General features: G+C 44.2%; 1 protein-coding gene and 1 long non-coding RNA gene across 4 annotated transcripts in view; one reads left to right on the top strand and one right to left on the bottom strand.

Moving 5' to 3' along the window:
- LOC134928455 (uncharacterized) overlaps positions 1 to 6,768 on the top strand; it is a 166,290-nt gene extending 159,522 nt beyond the window's left edge. Inside the window, exon 4 of the long non-coding RNA XR_010177931.1 lies at positions 6,362 to 6,768. This is a non-coding gene — a long non-coding RNA (uncharacterized LOC134928455). The remainder of the gene's footprint in view (positions 1 to 6,361) is intronic.
- The window catches only part of TRMT44 (tRNA methyltransferase 44 homolog), a 325,304-nt gene that overhangs the window by 11,665 nt on the left and 293,908 nt on the right, over positions 1 to 19,731 (bottom strand). For all 3 annotated transcript variants that reach the window (XM_063924178.1, XM_063924184.1, XM_063924169.1), the window contains exons 3-5: positions 8,332 to 8,551; positions 6,764 to 6,832; positions 5,732 to 5,839 (exon numbers count right to left, since the gene is read on the bottom strand). In XM_063924178.1, coding sequence (XP_063780248.1) covers positions 5,732 to 5,839; positions 6,764 to 6,832; positions 8,332 to 8,551 — 397 coding nt within the window. The remainder of the gene's footprint in view (positions 1 to 5,731; positions 5,840 to 6,763; positions 6,833 to 8,331; positions 8,552 to 19,731) is intronic.

Genomic DNA, 19,731 nt, shown 5'->3' with positions numbered 1-19,731 from the left:
GACTTAGGAGCAGGTAAGGCTGCCGATACATAGGCCTGTTGGATAGTAAGTCGAATCCAACGAGCAATGGACTGCTTGGAAGCAGGGCAACCCTTTTTCTGCACATCATAGAGCACAAACAAGGAATTAGTTTTCCTGATCCAAGCTGTATGCTTGACATAGATCTTCAAGGCACGCACAGCATCCAATGTCTCCAGAGGAGCAGAAGCGTCAGAACAGGACGGAATCACAATAGGCTGATTCAGATGAAACGCCGAAACAACCTTCGGCAGGAACTGCTGTCTAGTACGGAGCTCGGCTCTGTCCTCGTAAAGAACAAGTACGGACTTTTATACGATAAGGCCCCCAATTCTGAGACACGTCTAGCAAAAGCCATGGCCAATAACATCACAGACGTCCACGTGAGGTACTTGTCTTCTACCGTCATCAGAGGTTCAAACCAGGAGGACTGTAGAAATGCCAGCACTACATCCAAATCCCAGGGTGCCATAGGCGGCACAAAGGGAGGTTGTATATGGAGTACCTCTTGCAAGAAGGTCTGAACTTCTGGCAACACTGCCAATTTCTACTGAAAGAAAACAGAGAGCTGAAATCTGACCTTAATGGAACCCAGACGTAAGCCCTTATCCACACCAGCCTGCAGGAAACGTCCCAAGAGAAACACTGCAGGCGGATACGTGCGTTCCTCGCACCAAGAGACATATCTCCTCCAGATATGATGATAGTGTTTTGACGTCACAGGTTTCCTGGCCTGAACCATGGTTGCAATAACCTTCTTGGAATGGCCCCTGTGAGCTAGGATGTTCCGCTAAACCTGCATGCCGTCAAACGAAGACGCCGTAAGTCCGGATAGACAAACGGTCCTTGTTGAAGATCTCTTATGAGTGGTAGAGGCCAAGGGTCTTCGCCGGACATGTCCAGAAGATCCGCGTACCACGCTCTCCGGGGCCAATCTGGGGCAAGCAGATTTGCTTGTACTCCTTGATCCCGGATCCTCTTGAGCACCTTCGGGATCAACGGAATCAGAGGAAATATGTAGACCAGCCGGTAAGGCCAATGCAACGTCAGTGCATCCACTGCGCACACCTGAGGGTTTCTGGTTCGCGAGCAATAGGAGTGAAGTTTCTTGTTGAGGCGAGACTCCATCAAGTCGATCTGGGGGCAACCCCACCGGTCGATGATTAGCTGAAACACCTGAGGATGTAGGCTCCACTCCCCTGGGTGGAGATCGTGGAGACTCAGGAAGTCCACTTCCCAGTTGTCTACTCCTGGAATGAAGATTGCGGACAGTGCCATTGCATTTCGTTCCACCATTAGGAGTATTCTTGATACGTCTTTCAAGCAGGCCATGCTTTTTGTCCCTCCTTGTCGATTGATGTACGCCACAGCCATGGCATTGTCCGACTGTACCCGGATTGCTTCATCCCAGAGCAGAAGGGAGGCCTGAATCAGGGCATTGTAGATAGCCCGAAGTTCCAGGATGTTGATCGGAAGTAGGGCCTCTTGGGCAGACCACCTTCCTTGAAACTGCACCCTTTGGGTGACAGTTCCCCATCCTCGCAGACTCGCATCGGTCGTGAGGAGAATCCAATCCTGAATTCCGAAGCATCGACCTTCTTGGAGATTGGAAGACTGCAGCCACCACAGGAGTGAAATCCTGGCCCGGGGTGACAGTTGAATCATCCGATGCATCTGAAGACAGGAACCGAACCACTTGTTCAGGATGTCCAGTTGAAATGGTCTGGCATGGAACCGTCCATACTGAATGGCCTCGTACGAGGCTACCATCTTAACCAATAATCTTATGCAAAGATGAATGGAAACTCAAGTCGGTCGGAGAACCGTGCAAGCCATTTCCTAGAGAGTTCTCACTTTGTCCCCTGGGAGGAACACTTTCTGCGCTACAGTATCCAGTAGCATTCCCAGAAACAGGAGCCGCTGAGATGGCTCCAGGTGGGACTTCTGTAGATTGAGGATCCACCCGTGGTGTGACAGAAGGTATATAGATCTACATGGAGCAGTAGGAGCTCCCTGGAACTCGCCTTTATCAGGAGATCGTCCAAGTAAGGGCCCTTGTTGACCCCCTGGGACCCCGAGCTGGAACATAATTTCCGCCATCACCTTCGTGAACACTCTCGGAGCTTTAGACAGGCCAAACGATAATGCCTGGAACTGGTAGTGATCATTCAGCAGTGCGAATCTCAGATAGGCCTGATGGGGAGGCCAAATTGGGATATGAAGGTAGGTGTCCTTGATATCCATGGACACTAGGAATTCCTGATGTTCCAGGCCTGCGATCACTGCTCTCAAAGATTCCATCTTGAATTTGAAAACCTTTAGGTAAGGATTCAAGGACTTCAGGTTCAAAATCGGCCTCACAGACCTGTCTGGTTTTGGCACAACGAACAGACTGGAGTAGTAACCTTTCTCTTGCTGTTGCAGGGGAACTGGAACAATGACTTGGGACCGGACCAACTTTGTAATGGCCTGTAGTAGCGAAACACGCATATTTTCCAAAGCTGGTAAGCTTGATTTGAAAAATTGTTAGGGAGGAGCACCATCGAACTCCAGCTTGTAACCCTGAGAAATAAGGTCCCTTACCCAGGCGTCCTGGCAGGAACCTTCCCAGATGTGGCTGAAGTGACGTAGCCAGGCTCCCATCTCGAGATCCTCCTGAGGTGGGCGGGCACTGTCATGCTGAGGTCTTTGCAGAAGTTGAACTGGTGCTCTGTTCTTGAGAGCCTGCAAAGGCTGGTTTCTTAGGTTTACCCCTGGTGCCTCTAGCTGCATTTGATGCACCTGTGGCCCTAGATTGAAATCTGGTGGACCGAAAGGACTGAGTAGACGGTCCCGGGTAGGTACGTCTAGCAGGCGGAGCCCCTGAAGGAAGAAACGCGGATTTGCCAGCATTAACTTTGGAGATCCATGCGTTCAATTCACCTCCGAAAAGCCATTTACCTGTAAAGGGAAAAGAGTCCACATTGCGTTTGGAGTCAGCATCTGCAATCCACTGACGTAACCATATGGCTCTGCGTGCTGAGACAACCATAGCAATAGTCTTAGCATTAACATTGCCAATCTCTTTTAGGGAGTCACAAAGGACTCTTGCCGTGTCCTGAATGTGTTTTAGGAAAGTCACCGTAGTAACTAGGGTCATGCCCCCCGAGAGACCCTCCTGAATTTGAGTAGCCCAGGAGTGAATTGCATGTGTCATCCAACAACCTGCAATAACCGGTCTTCTTTGAGATACGCATGCAGCAATGTAGATGGATTTCAGTGAAGCTTAAATTTTCCTATCCCCCGGGTCTTTTACCGTAAAGCAGCCCGGAGCTGGGAGAACCGCCTCCTTAGAGAGGCGAGAGACTGAAACGTCTACAGCCGGAGATTCTTCCCAAAATTTTCTACCCTCATGGGCAAGGGGGAATGTATGCAAAAACCGTTTTGACACCTGATATTTTTTATCTGGATTCTTCCAGGCTAGCTTAAATAAATCATCTAATGCTTTAGAATCAGGAAATGTGACAGTCAGTTTGTCTTGAGGAAGGAAAAACGACTGCTGATTTGCAGCGTCCTATAGGGGTAGCTTTAGCACATCCATAATAGCTAAAATGAGGGGTTCAATACCCTGTGTTGAAGTGGAATCCCCACTTAAGGGATCTACACCGACCCCATCATCGTGTATATCATCATCAGAATCATTTTTGTGCACCTGTATAAGACAGGGAGGGGGGGAAGGGGAAGGACATCAGCCCTGGCAGCTACTGCTTTTTGCAGTTCTTGTGTTTTATTAGCATTGAGCTGAGATGACATATAAGCCATCATAGTTTTGTTCGCCCACAGCCAGGTGGGCTCATGACTCTCCCCCTCATGGTCCTCAGCATTTTGTGAGGATTGACTACACTGCTCACATGATATGGAATCAGATGAGTGAGGGGAAAATCTGGTATGACACACACTGTATAACTTTTGTTTTACCATTATGAAAACACACAGTACACATACAACAACAGACTGATAACAATGCAAGCTTGCCCTATTGCATGTGAGAGGAGACACAAAGAAGAGAGGACCCAGCACACACACAACACTGCAGAACCCCAGTGAGGTTGTCAGCATTTTAATGTAACAGTGAGAACTGTTTTTATAATGTAAATCCCTCAGAGGAATTAATCTGTGAACAAACAGCGGCTCTCCCCCTAACTAAACACCCTGTACCAGTGATCCAGCGTGTGACAGTCTGGAGAAGCTGTGTAAGGCTGCTGCTGCTTATGCAGAGGAAGGCGACAAAATGCTGTTGAGACCGCTCTGATGTAGCTCCACCCCCCGTAATGGCGCCGGAGCTACCTATATATATTTATACTGGTCCTGTCTCCTAAACCTGCTGTAGTTATACATGCTAGGTACAGCCATCGGTTGCCAGTCTTACGCAGGGGCTATAGCGGATCCCCCCCCAGGAGGGACCCGTATGCCTCACCCGCGCTGCTGCTGACACCAAGAACCGGGGGGACCCTCCCTAGCGGAGTCCCCAGTTTGTACTCACCACCGATGTCACCTTCAGGCTATGTTAGGGGTGTGCGCCGTGCTGCGGTTGCGACAGCCAAGGCACAGTGCCACGCTGAACAAACAACCCCTCAGGACGGTGGTCCTGCAGCGGGGAAGCAGCTCTGCACCTCAGGAGGCCGGTGACCGTCCTCCCCCTAACTCCCATGGCGCAGGTATGCTGTTGCCCAAACAGTTGGAGCTAGCAGAGTGTGCATCCTCTCCTGAGGGCACTTTTTTCTAAACTGCCTGTAGGAGGAGGCATAGAGGGGAGGAGCCAGCACACCCAGTGGAAGGAATTTAAAGTGCACTGGCTTCTTTGGACCCCGTCTATACCCACCGTACTAATGTGTCCCCAATATCCCTTATGGATTCTAGAGAAATAGATGTATGTACTCTCATATCGTCCAAACTGCCCCTTTGGTATCATCCAGTGTGTAGGCAAAAATCGTTATAGGGAAGAAAAAAAAAAAAAGTCGACCATCAATAATATCGTTGGTCGATAAAATCGCTAACATCGCCAAGTGTGTAGGGCCCATTAGGGACAGCGTCTCTTTGAAATGATATATTAGCTCTGTTTGCAAGGTGTTAACATAATTCTTAAAGTGCTCCAAACATGTGCTCACCTACATGGATGACTGGTGACCCGTGTCACTGCTGCCCCTGCGCTCCACTTACGTAGGTTATATCCAATTTAAGAAGCTTTCATAAAGGTTTTGTTTGTCCGAGTTTGTATGTAGTTTCAAGAATATTACAGCCCAGTTTAATTTGTCATACCGTACTTAAGTGCGTCATCCTTGTTAAATAAGGTCCAGTGAGGTACACAACCCCCGCTCCCCTATATTTTTAGGGGGTCCATAATTAACCAATAATTAGCAACAGGTGCAAAATCTGCACTATCAAAAATTACAATCAGCAGTTATCGTTCTAGTGTAAGTTAGACAATAACAGTAAGTAGCCGATTGCGGAACAGCAGGTCACCCAGCAATCCTAGAGCAGTTCTGATGGGATCATTCCGGGCACTGCACAGGTTCTAGGGCAACGTCCTTGGAACTACAGTATTTGGCAGCTTTACTGCTACCGCTACATGTGCGGTCAGAATGACTTCATATGCTTTATACTTTTAGCACAATGCACAGCAGCAACAGATGCAAAGCTAAAATCTGATTTTACATGTGGAGAATGTGCTTACCCCTTCATTGCTTAATATGTGGACCAGCAGCCCATTTCCACACCCTAAGTCTATAAAGGACTGCTTCTGCGTTAGATGCTTTTTTGCTCTCTCTTCTTCCCAGAGAACCTATAAAATATAAAACCTGTTTGGTCAACACGCACAAGCCCAAAATACAACCTCAAAAACCAATGACTGTTACACCCTATGATAAATGAAAACATCTTCAATATAAAGGGGGAGGTTTATCAAATGTTGAAAAGAGTGAAAAAGTTGTTCACAGCAACCAATGTAAATTTTCTAGCATGGCCTGTAAAATGACAGGAGCTGATTGGTTAGGACTTTATCTGTTTACAAGATTTGATAAATCTCCTCAAAATCTCTTAAATGATTCAGAGTCAATAAATGTGTTATAGTATACATTGGAATTTGTTACCTTGTGTTCTCTTAGCTCTCCTAATAGAACCAGTAACTGAGAAAGTAATTGCCCAGACTCCCCCTTATCCCGTTTCTAAATGTACTCTTCTGACTGAAGCAGCAGAGAATAGAGCAGGTGTAACGCTACACCAGAAAGGGCAGCAGATGGCATTCATGAACTTGTTACATGCTAGTACTAAACACATTGCTTACGCTTCGCTCTGTGCTTTTCAGGTTTGTACTACTATCATCAGACGGAGAGAAACTCCCTTGTGATATAACAACGTGGATGAAAACCACAGAGAGAAGATAGAATGCAGTGCAATTAATGAACCTTATATGGCTTTCAAAGGTCATTGAAGAAAGCCTTCTCCTGTGCCCCCTAGTGGACGAAAAAGAAAAGCAGATTATTATATCATTGTCCTTATTACTTTCTGATTATTGTAACAGGCTTCATCTGATGGTTAGGATAGTTTACTGCAAAAGTACCTTAGGTATTGGATGGGAATTACCTTCATAATAATGCTGAATGCTTTAGCACATGACAAATATCTCTCCCCATGTGGTATACCTACTCACATAATCCCAGCACGATATTTGGCCATATTATAAATAAAACCTGGTCACTAGACTTACTAATAAGTAGGTTGCTATAGCAACATCCTCATACACAAACTTTTTCGGGTCAGTGACTTCAGGCCAGACCTGTGGGAAGAAATAAACAGCTGTTGTAGTATGCATACAACACAACAAGATGTTACATGTTAGAATTCTGTGCTGAGCCACACATACGTGTAATAGCCCACCCGTTATCATCTCAATGCCTCACTAAACACAAAGATCACTCATGTAAACAGCCCAGAGCAAATCACTCAAAACTTGCAATTATTAAAGTTCAAATAAAATCATATTATGATTACAAAGTCACCGTACTGATGAGATCTCACCCTTATATGAATACATACACAAACTTCCAGGGAACTGGACCCCACACCCTAATTTAGCAATGCATTAAAGTCACTGCTCTGACAGTACAGATGGAGGGCACACTTTTACCGCTAACACACTTCCCTGGTGTACTGATCATCCTCGTTTCTGCGTGAGTGCCTTTAGATGCTTAAATATGCCTTTCAGCGTCTTTAGGTGCAACTATTTGGCGCATCATGGAAACTTGCTCCTGCCCCCCTGCTACTGTAAGTGCAGAATCTCCATCACAGTATGGCATCTATTTTGTCTGCGATTAAGCCTCCGAGCTCGCAACCAGTTCAGCGAAAGTCCCATAACACGTTTTCCTGGAAAACACTGTAACGTAGCATTTCGGATGTAGATACAGCTGTGGTCGCACACAGACTAAACACATGCCGAGCATAATTTTAATCAGCAGAGTCTGATTGTGCATCTTATTCATGTAGCGATACAATTAGGGATATGACGCCCAACGCTGGCCGATGCCGCACCGGTGTTGTCTGCTCTCGTGTGCCTCGACCCATTAGATATGGAGGCTAGCTGAGGAAGGACACATCTGTAGATGCAGCTGCTGTACTAAAATATGCTAATGCTGCAAGACGCCTCCTGCAGGCTCGTGTGGTCCACTGCTCGTCCGGAGATGCACTCGTGTAAGATCGGATCACTTACACGAACTTCGGCCTTCTGCATAACCCTCAGGTTACTCAGGAAGGCCGGGCTATTCAGGCTTCAGGAGGCCAGTAACCCTGGCCTCAGCACTCCCAAAACGGGGATGACGTCGACACGTCTTCGTTTTCGGGAATGCTGCCCAGCGCAGCTCATCCACGCCCCCCAGATGACTGCAGCCAGTCATTCAGGCTGCGGCTTATAGGGACACGGTGTGCGACGACACAGAACAGAGAGTGCACGTGCCCAGGCGACCCATCATCGGAGATATACTGTACGTAGACCATTGGGTTTGCGTACAATGATGAATATGCTGCAGGGGGGCATTTATACACGATACGGAACATGCGTCTGTTATCAGCGAGAAGAGATTTTCAACTTGTGTGTGTATGTGTCATGTAGCTGCTGTATACTTAGCAAAACATTAATAGGGTTTTACAGTCATTTCAAGATGTATAGTGCTGGGAAATAGTTTGGGGCAATAACAAATGGTAACAGAGCATGGGAAACAATTCATATTTATGATTTCATTTTCCTAGCTATGAAACATGCATGTCTGCAGCGCCAGTTACCTTCACCATCTCCCTGTATTTCTCCTTCAGGCTCTGGTACAGCCTGCTATATTTATCCACAGGTATGAGAGACAGGGTGCCCTTAAAGTCGCTCCTCTTGTCCTCTGTGGACCACTTTGCCAGCCGCGACAGCAGCTCATTTTTCATCCAGGAGATCTTCGGGTATATAACGCAGTCTGAATCCCAGCCTTCTGAATATAAAGTGAACAGGGAGAGTGACCTGGAAAACATCAGATGGATAGAAAGGGATTTTAATTATGTGTAGGAACCTGAATAGGCCTGATTGTACTGATACAAAGGAACGTATGGAAGAGGGAACATAACAATTCCTAAAGGGGAATGAGCCAGATTTGTATCTGCTGAAAATAATTGTCCAGTTAAAGGAACCTCAGGAGCACGGGACGGATCCGGGCTGTACACTGATTTATCTGCAGCCACGGTCCCAGCGCAGCAGCTCTTCATAATTACTTCAGTGAGTCCTGGCAAAAGGGAAGCGGTGACCACTGGCCTGAAGCCAGATGAGGCTTCATTTTTCCTTCGCAACAAGAACTGTGAGTTTGGGACAACACAGTTTTTAGAATTTAGGAGCCAGTCTAAAAATTTCGAAGCTGGTTAAAGAGCCTTCTGGTGACACACAGCTCTCTCCTCCAAACGCATCATGAAACGCTGGGAGTTTAGGCAACATGGTCCAATTGTTACGTATCCTGGCAACCTAGCGCCTGCTCTCGCTCTAAATACATTTTGAATTTCCCCAGGCCTTCAAGATCTGTTTAACAAGTCTATGCTTTAGACATAGAAATATTTCTATGGTCAGTAGCACTGATAAAGCACAGTGCAAACCGCAGAACAACGTACTCAGATGCGATTCATTTTCCCAAATCATTATATAGAAATTCCCTTCTTCAGGCAGCACTTTGAAGAAAATGTACGACACGTGCCAGTGGAATGTAAGGTGCACAGAACAGGCATACATACCACGCCTTATGAATCTAATAATAACTAAGTTCATGTCAGGGCTCAAATTAATGAACCATTGGTATCTATGGAATAAGTAGCGGTAACCGATCAGTCACTTGCAGAAAAGAAACGCGCAGGGCTGATTAGCAGAGAACAGCAAGTGATTGACAGTTACCTCTGCTCAAACCCAAGATGCTGCTGCTGCTGCAACAACGACAACAACAGCAAAAAACCCAACACCGACAAAATCACTCATTTAGCACTATATTATAAATTAAAGTCTTCTTTTGTTTATTCATCAAAGTCCAAATAGGAAATAAAATGTAATTTTCATCTTGATCTGCTGCAGTCCATATTGAAACAACTCCTCCCCTAAACCCACCCAAAAAAAAAAAAAAACATTTAAAAGAACCCATGAACTCATTATAAACGGCCAATGCACGGGCACTAGTGGAGTTTTTGCCTAGCAGTGATCATTCCCCTTGGTTGTTTGTAATGTGCAGGTGGTTGTTTTATTTGCGTATTTGGGGGGGGGGGGGTCAGATTAGGATAAAGGCCGCCCAAGCATGAAACAAGGACTTGATCACCTTTTTGGAACAAGAAGAAATACAATTATTATTCTTTATCTATGAAGTAGCGAACAAGGGTTTTGGGGAGTGTTCTACTCATTTAGACTTTATTTCAAAATGATCTGTGCTTATTTTTTACTCTTTTGTTCTAATGGACAGGGATTGTAGGAAACAGTCAGCCTGGGTCCCAGCCTTGATAAATATCCCGCCCTCCAGATCCTAAGCGAGCTGTAAAAACCCCCAATGAAGTGCAGTGTGGGGTCAGCAGCCTCTGGCGAGACCCTGTTTTATAGAGGCACCAGTCCTACTCTGACCACTCCACATACACACGCCCGTGGTCTTCCTGTTGTAGAAGAAACAAGCCCGGACCCCCAATGGTACTGACAGAATACAAAATCTAGTTACTATGGTGTTATCCATTTTTTTATGGCAAAAAGGTAAATAGGTCCTGAGTACCTCTCTAAATACATCTCATACAAAGGTACTGCACCATGGGGGCTATTCAGAGTTGGTCCCTTCCGAGATACGATCGCACGGTGAAGGGTCGCGCACGTGCAATGTGTTCTCTGTGCATGCGCAGACCATCTGAATGTGGCGCAGCGGCTACGTTCAACTCTGAATGAGGGCCTATGGGGTTCTACATGACGTTGGTGATTGCAGCCATATATTTAAGAGCCATCGTGGACCCAACTGCAAACACAAACATTTTTTAAGCTGCCTGTGGGTCATATGTATCATCTGAACTCTAACTGAATTAAAGGCGATAAGGAAACATAATGGTTTCTTAGAAAACACCTGACTGATCTAATGGTGGCATCTTCAAAAAGAGAGTCAATAAGGTTTATTTCAGACACCTGATTGTCTTATCTCTGCTGGGAGATTCACTGGTATGATGTTACCCAGGCTTCCGGGACAGGAGGGAGATATGGTGATAAGTTGACGAGAACCTTGCTAAGCAGGCGCTCAGTCATATCCTTGCACCAGCTGAATGTGGGCACTGCAGAGAGGTGTCACCGAACACACACAGCCATCAGAGCAAAGAGGCTTATGGGGTTATTAGATGGCTAGGGTGTTGTATGCCCGACAGGGATAAAGGTGGCATATTATTTATTACCAAAAGGCAGCCTTGAGCTCAGAACCTAAAATACAATGCCAGCTGAGGCCATTCAGTCTTGCGGTGCACATCTAAGGGATAATTAAAAACATCACCTGCCCGAGAACACACTTAATCAACAGCTTACAAAAACTAAAAGGTGATAGCGCAGAGCCATTACAAATGCCCACATCCTCATAATCCGCGCACCTTAAAGAGAACAAACAGCGCTAATGACTTACTGAGACAAGATAAGAGGCTGGACGCCATAATAAAAAGCGCAGGAATTTAATTTCAATTTAAGTAAATAGAAACTTGATTACTAGAACTGCAGACTAATGCGTTTGCTTTCAGAGAGAGAAACGTACTAATAAATTATCCTGGAAAACAGGCAGAGCTTTGGAACAAAAAGGAGTACTGAGATATAACAAACAAGATTTAAAACAAAGTACAATACAGTGGACTACTTTCATGCCGGGGCTATTAATGAATAAAAAATGCCAAAAGGAAAGGGTTTATTTGCATGTGTCTGCCATCCACTATCTAGAAAGCATTTTTACATTGTTTCTTGCAGCTTGCTGTAAACACATTAGGTTAAATGTGAAAAACTGCTCTACCCTTCTGCTCACAGCTACGTCACGCTAATTATTAAGCAGCACTCCTCACAGTGACCGTACTATGAAAGTATCAGTGGTCATGTCCGTGTCAATGGGTTCAGTATAATATGTTGACATTCATAATGACGTCATTGACCGTGACACTGTAAACATGTACGAAATGTCAACAATGTTTTTAATATTAGCCTATCCCTAGCCCTAACACAAATGTCAACATTTTAGGGTAAATGTAATAGGGTGCAAGAAGCCGGAGGTGCGAGGGTTTGTGCGAGAATGCCCGTATTTTTACATCGGCAAACATTTACAAGCAAAACCAGGTTGGTTTTGAAATATCCTGTTAGCGGCTGTTTTTCCACCCCAAACATCTTGTATCTCTTCTTTCTGAATACTCACCTGCTGCTGCGGGGCTATTTGGAGTGTTGAAAATTCAGGGTCTCCATGTGTGCATCCTAGTGATCAGCCAGTTAGCCCTGCCTCTGCACAGAGTCCCGGTGTCTTTGTCTCCAGTTCCGGCGACTGCAGTGCGGTGTGTGGTGCTTCACTGCTGCTGTCCTCCATTCTTCAGCTGTGTCTCCGGGGATCCTCCGTCCGGCTCCTGCTTTGTCTCTTTACCGGTACCCTGATGCTTGCAGGTGTGAGGCGCCAATAGCCACCATTTTGCTGTTCGCTTCTCCCCTGACGGCCCCACGGATGCCACTCCTGCTCGGCGCGTTCTGGTGGTGAGAGGAGTGCTGGCTGCCTGTTTTCATTGCTTCCGTTTAATGGGTCTGCTGCCGTTAGCTGGTTGCATCGTCTGTGCCTCCTGCTGGGTGAGATTTGGCGGTGTGCTATCCGCCGCCATCTTACCCCTGGAGGTTTTTACTACCTGGTGCCTTGAAACTCCTTCTGTTGTGTAACGTTTGTGGCCATCCCAGCTGGTGCTCAGATTCGTTTACTGTGCTCAATCTCTTGCCTTGGCGTCTGTGTGCCTTCAAGATGGTCAGCTCTCTGCAGTACATACTTCAGGCCATTACTGCTTCCACTGAGAGACTTGTTACTCAGTTTAACAAAATGGTGGTTATATCCCCAGGCTCCATAGTTAACGTCAATGTGCTTCCAGCTATATCCTGTTCAGGCGTTGTGGATTTTATTGTACTGGATGCCGATCCAATCCCTGTGTGCTTCAATTCTCCTGCAGTTCATTCAAAGACCCGTTTCGTTATATCATCGGTTTCTGAGCGTGCTTTGGATTTTTTGCCACCATTCACTGGGATTGCTCCTAATGTTCTCTGTCATCTCACTTCTGACTGCTCCGAAACTGCTGTGTTCTTTACAAATATTGCCTCAATATCTCCTGTTGTTAAGCCGGCACTGTGGAACTTGGTATACTGGGGATGGATGGAGCTAACTGCGTCCTCTCCAAAAATCCAGCCTCTATCTCCTGTGTTTGCGTCAGTGCTGTGGGACTTGGTACTTGCACTCCCTGGATATTACCCTATTGTTTGTTGTATTTGCTGGTCCAGGTTTATCGCTTTCGGCTTATCCTATCAAGGTGTTGAGCCTTGGCCGGACTAGTGTAACATTATGTCAACATTTATTGCTAAGCTTTGATGGTGAAGATGGTTTCCATCTCTTTATATTCGTTTATTTTTTTCTAATTTTTCATACAGCTGTGATTTCATATATGTCTGGGTATTATCCTGTTGCTTTTACACTCCTTTTTCTTATATGACTGATCTTTTCTGTGTAGCGGGAAGGTTGGAACTAATTTATTCCTGTTTTAAGGTCGTACGAGTCCTTGATATACTTTGTTTAGGTGGGGATGAGGTTAGCTAGTCAAGGTACGGTTAATTGGGTGCGGGGGAAAGGAAAATTTGTGTATGTAACTGATTTTGGATGGTGGTCCATTTTTTGTATTTAGCGGGGGAGACGGGGCTGGCTAGACCCATCTTAAGGTCATTTATTTTATTTCCCCCCTCAGACATGTGTCTTTAATATCCTTATTCAGGTGTCGGATGGGTGTGGGTAGTTAGGTAGTGGTAGATTGGTTCAGGGGGAACTGGGATCCAAGTAAGCCTGGGTTGGGGTTAGGCAATGCAGGGTGGAGGGTTCTGGGGTGGTTTGTTTTGGAGGGTTTTTGATCTGTTTTGCTATCTGGCAGATAATTTGGGATTTGTTAATTTTATCCTGTATTGCAGTCTGAATACTTTACTTAGGTCTTTTATGCAGAATATACCCCATGTATCAGTCACCTTACCTTAATGTGAGCCCAAGAGATAAAAAGTTGCGAGGCAAAACTAGACCTCTCCTGTCTCTGGAAAATCTCCCCTAAGAGAGGAGGGAAAGTTTCAGCAGGAGACTGATTTAAATTCAGAGATGACCAACTACCGTAATATTTAAAGAAAAAAATTCATATTTCATTGGTTGGCGGTGCTCCCCAGAGTCAGGAATAACATATATCATTAAAGGAAAGAAAAGAAGACTCTTTTTTGGGGGCACTCATTTATCGTATTATACTGTACAGGGAAATACTAATGTTAATAAAATATAACTTTTATTATATATATTTTAAAATATCCGGGATTGTATATATTTCTTTGGACAAATAACATAAACACATAAAAATAAAAACAGTCAGTACAGCAGTGAAATTCTGCCCTGCATAATTATTGGGTATGAAAATACTCCCAATGTGGGTATATTATAAGCTACGTAAACCCAATGGTTAGATACCAACACGACTGATAATATTTAAGCCTTTACCTACTACTATAACGAATATTATTTGGCATAGATCGCTCAAAAGGTACTGGCTAGTGCTGGACAGATAGTGTGTCTTTCCAAATCTGCACCCAAAATATTATGTGTAGAGAATAGTAGCTAATAAATATGCTCAATGAAATATATGAATATATCCCTACCAAGGGTGCAGGAACCCTTCAATATGGGAATTTATTCCCTTATATTTTAAACATCAAAATTTATTTTTTTAAACACATAGTGATCCAATATTATGGAATATCTATAATGCCAGCACTAGATAAATAAAATGTCCTCCTTAACCTACTAAACAGGTAATTATTTAAATTCAATCACCTGCCTATATCGTTCAAAATGAAATTATTAAGCAGTCTGCCCAAAGCTCAATTATCTCCTGGACCTCTTATTGAGTATAAACATGTTATATCATTTAAGTAAATGCATGAACTGTTGGCATAAGTAGTGACCAGATAGATGAGCTACGTTTAGACAGAGCAAGCCAATAAGCCGAAATTCCCTTTTCCTTAATAGGATATACAGGTTGAGTATCCCATATCCAAATATTCCGAAATACGGAATATTCCAAAATACAGACTTTGAGTGAGAGTGAGATAGTGAAACTTTTGTTTTTTGATGGCTCAATGTACACAAACTTTGTTTAATACACAAAGTTATTAAAAATATTGTATTAAATGACCTTCAGGCTGTGTGTATAAGGTGTATATGAAACATAAATGAATTGTGTGAATGTAGACACACTTTGTTTAATGCACAATGTTATAAAAAATATTGGCTAAAATGACCTTCAGGCTGTGTGTATAAGGTGTATATGTAACATAAATGCATTCTGTGCTTAGACTTATGTCCCATCACCATGATATCTCATTATGGGATGCAATTATTCCAAAATACGGAAAAATCCGATATCCAAAATACCTCTGGTCCCAAGCATTTTGGATAAGAGATACTCAACCTGTATAGGCAGCTTTTGACATTGAGATATAATCGTAGCTATTAGTGTTTGATCACATCAAGCCAGAGCCGGCCCTAACCAATATGATGCCCTAGGCAAGATTTTGTCTGGTGCCCCCTAGCACCACCGCTAGTTCTGCAGGAGATGCCTGGCGTGAGTCAGCTGGCAGCTCTGCTAACGTCGGGCGCCTTTTGTTTATGAAAATGTATCTTACTTGCATTACTATATGGCTAGGATGCACAAGCAGCTTCTGCTGATTAAAATGATATCCAGCATGCCTGTGCGACTGCAGCTGTATCTGCATAGGAAATACTACATTACAGTGATTTCCAGGAATACACTGCAACGTAGCATTTCGTATGCAGATACAGTCGCAGTCACACACAGAATATAGGCATGCTGCATATCATTTTAATCAGCAGGAGCTGATGGTGCCCCTAAGCATACCAAATGCCCTAGGCATTTGCCTAGTTTGCCTATACCTAAGGCCGACTCTGCATCAAGCCCACCATATACAAACATAGAATATCATCCATATACCGTAACTGGAAAGTTAACCAGACTTCAGTCAGAAACAGGCCAGTGAGTAAAAGCTTTTACCCTTTCCTCCTTATCAAATGGGCAGCTTTTTTCACTGCGACAGACACCCCGCATATAATATCTACAGCGAGGGTGTTACTGAGTAGTCCACAGGGCACAAAACACGGTGCTAAGCTTTATTAGTACAATGTAGCAACTTAACTTTCTAGGTGTACTACTCAGTCATACACATCGTGTCACATATAATAGCAAAAGGAAACAGATTGCAGTTGGAGCATGCCAGTAAGTCAGGATTTTCCTAACCTCTTTAACTAAAAATAATAAAAATAAGCTGCCTATTCTCTATCACAGTTACCCGCAGAAAGTATCTAATGCGTGGATTATTAAGCAATCTGCATCAGACTGAAATGCCGTTGGCTGATCGATATATTACAGCTGTATTGCACATCAAATACAAAGTTGTAAGTTTGTGTTACGCACTGAGAGAAACATTGTACCCGTTAGTATTTCATATCCTATGCAAACATTTGATCACATTTGCAAGGGGCATGGTCCCATAATCAATAAGTACAATGAGGCAATTTTCCTTCACACATAACGGTACAAAGACAAATTTCAGTTCGAACAGGCCAGTAAATCAGGATTTTCCTTTCCTCTTTAGCTAAAACAGCCAGATTATTCTCTGTAACAGTCACCTGCATGAGGTATCTGCACCAGACTGAGATGCCCACAATTAGCTAATGGATATATTGCAGCTGGTTTGCACATTAAATACAAAGTTACAGATTTATGTTGCGGCCACGCACTGAAAAAAACATTGTACCCGTTAGTATTCCATATCTTGTGCAAACATTTAGTCACATTGCAGAGAGCATAATTCCAATATCAAATAAACACAATGTGACAGTTTAACCGTACTGTATATAGTCATTTATGCATAATCACATAAAAAGCATGTGAAGTTAACATGTATATATGTATGTTTAGTTAATCAGGGAGTAGAGCTGGATTTGAAAGGAGAAAAGGAGTTCAGTGAATTGACTTCCCTGCAACTTCTGCTGTCACACCATCTTAATTAGCCAACACCTATGGTAATCAGCGGATGAAGGATGAGAGCGAGGCCGGGTGATCCACTGGTTAGGAAGGAAGGAAGGTGGCCCTTCTACTGTTCCCGTTAGAGCGTATGCGGCTACCTGGTGTCAAATGACATTGCAGGATGCCGCAGCGCAATGCAAGAATGAGAGCGGGCCAAGGTAGTTCAGTACCTAGAATTGACGTTAATAGGGTTATTGTAGAAATAAATGTGTTGCAGGCGTGCGGGTTCACAAAGCCTCCCACAGGCAGCGGCATCAGCTGCGGATAACGCGTTTCACCCGTAGGCTTGTTCACATCCTGTCACTTGCAGCGTCCATAGCACACCACCCTCACTGACTATATATAGAGAGACCTCAATGGTCAGTAATCGTGAGACAATTAGATAGACAGATAATTGAGCCAATCAAAAAGCAGATAGAACTTTTCAAAATCAAGAGCCACACCTACAGATTAAACGTATCCTGAATGGCAAGGAATTATATATAAATACATACAGTATATATGCACATGCATATATATCTCACTCTCTCCCCATATATAATAACAATTACTAGATGTTTGTATTATTTTTATAGATACGTTTAGGCAGCTGTTTATGAGTACATCATTAGCTATAATTTTTAGGCCCTTCCAGATATCCAACCATACATTGTAAAATGCAAATATAAGTGAATTACCTGTAAAATACAAAAACAAAAATAAATAAAGTAGCAAGTTATGTGTAATTTAATAAAAAAAATTGAAGAGGGGATAGATATAGATTCCCCATAATTGTTGATGATATAGGAATATATGCAATTCCGGGCGAATTGCGGCTTTTTTTCGCCCGTTTTTAAATTAGCCGGAATTCGACATATTCAATAAAAAACGTATTTGACAGTCCCGCTGTCGAAAAACGGACCAATTGACGGATAAGTGCGTCCTGAATTCGACTTTTCGGAAGGCACAAAAATGGTTAAAAAACCCTAAAAAAAATTGCGTGGGGTCCCCCCTCCTAAGCATAACCAGCCTCGGGCTCTTTGAGCCGGTCCTGGTTGTAAAAATACGGGGGGGAAATGGACAGGGGATCCCCCGTATTTTTAGAACCAGCACTGGGCTCTGCGTCCGGTCCTGGTGCAAAAAATAAGGTGGACAAAAAGCGTAGGGGTCCCCCGTATTTTTTACACCAGCACCGGGCTCCACTAGCTGGAGAGATAATGCCACAGCCGGGGGACACTTTTATACCAGTCCCTGCGGCCGTGGCATTAAATCCCCAACTAGTCACCCCTGGCCGGGGTACCCTGGAGGAGTGGGGACCCCTTAAATCAAGGGGACCCCCCCTCCAGCCACCCAAGGGCCAGGGGTGAAACCCGAGGCTGCCCCCCCCATCCATGGGCTGCGGATGGGGGGCTGACAGCCAAGTGACAAATCAAAGAATATTGTTTTTTGCAGAAGAACTACAAGTCCCAGCAAGCCTCCCCGCTAGCTGGTACTTGGAGAACCACAAGTACAAGCATGCGGGGGAAAAACGGGCCCGCTGGTACCTGTAGTTCTACTGCAAGAAAAATACCCAAATAAAAACAGGACATGCACACCGTGAAAGTACAACTTTATTACATACATGCCGACACACACATAATTACCTATGTTCACACGCCGACTCTGTCCACGTCTCCAAGTAGAATCCAGGGTACCTGAAAATAAAATTATACTCACCTAAATCCAGTGTGTCCTGTTCTTTTTTTGTAATCCACGTACTTGGCAAAAAAACAAACCGCATACCCGGACCACGGACTGAAAGGGGTCCCATGTTTACACATGGGACCCCTTTCCCCGAATGCTGAGACCCCCGTGACTCCTGTCACAGAGGGTCCCTTCAGCCAATCAGGGAGCGACACGTCATGGTACTCTCCTGATTGGCTATGGGCGTCTGAGCTGGCAGACAGCGCATCACAAAGCCGCTCCATTATCTTCAATGGTGGGAACTTTGCGGTCAGCGGTGAGGTTACTCGCTTTTTGTCCACCTTATTTTTTGCACCAGGACCGGACGCAGAGCTCGGTGCTGGTTCTAAAAATACGGGGGATCCCCTGTCCATTTTTTCTCCATATTTTTACAACCAGGACCGGCTCAAAGAGCCTGAGGCTGCTTATGCTTAGGAAAGGGGACCCACGCATTTTCCCCCCCAGGATTTTAACCCATTCCCACCCCTTCCCACTGAAAACCATGCTCTCTCTATTTTAGTCAGTTAAAAAAAATATATATTATTTTAAAAAATATATAAATAATAGTTGTGTGTCCTAATAGACAAACCAAGTACCTAATCCCTTCTAATATAAATAGATATGCTATTAGCAATAAAAAGAACACAAAAAAAACATGTTTTTAAATTTTTTTATTAGATTCCGCCAGCAAAGTGAGGCGGAATGAAATTGACGAAATTACTGTCGAAAAGCACTGTTGACGAAATTACTGTCGAAAAGCACTGTTGTCGAATCGACATTCTTCAATTGAATATACTTTTGTCGAAATGCCGCATTTTTACCATTGCAGACATGTCGAATTTGTGAACTGTCGAATTTCAAAAAGTCGAATCTGAAAAGTCAGTTTTTTTGTCGAAAAGTACTGTACAGGTATTGCATTGTCGAATTTTTTTTTGTGTCGAAAATGCCCCGTTTTTCGACATTTTCGGCAATTCGACCGCAATTGCATATACCCCATAAAGCCTAAATCATAATGTTCTACATAAATCCTTCCCCAAGATTACAATACATCGTATGTGGTGTGGTCAAAATTCTTTCGGAGGTTTAAATCTAAATTCTCCCAAATTGTTGTTTTGG

The sequence above is a fragment of the Pseudophryne corroboree genome, chromosome 1 (genome assembly GCF_028390025.1).
Source record: "Pseudophryne corroboree isolate aPseCor3 chromosome 1, aPseCor3.hap2, whole genome shotgun sequence".
Classification (NCBI taxonomy): domain Eukaryota; kingdom Metazoa; phylum Chordata; class Amphibia; order Anura; family Myobatrachidae; genus Pseudophryne; species Pseudophryne corroboree.
This window is presented reverse-complemented; position numbering and strand designations above follow the sequence as displayed.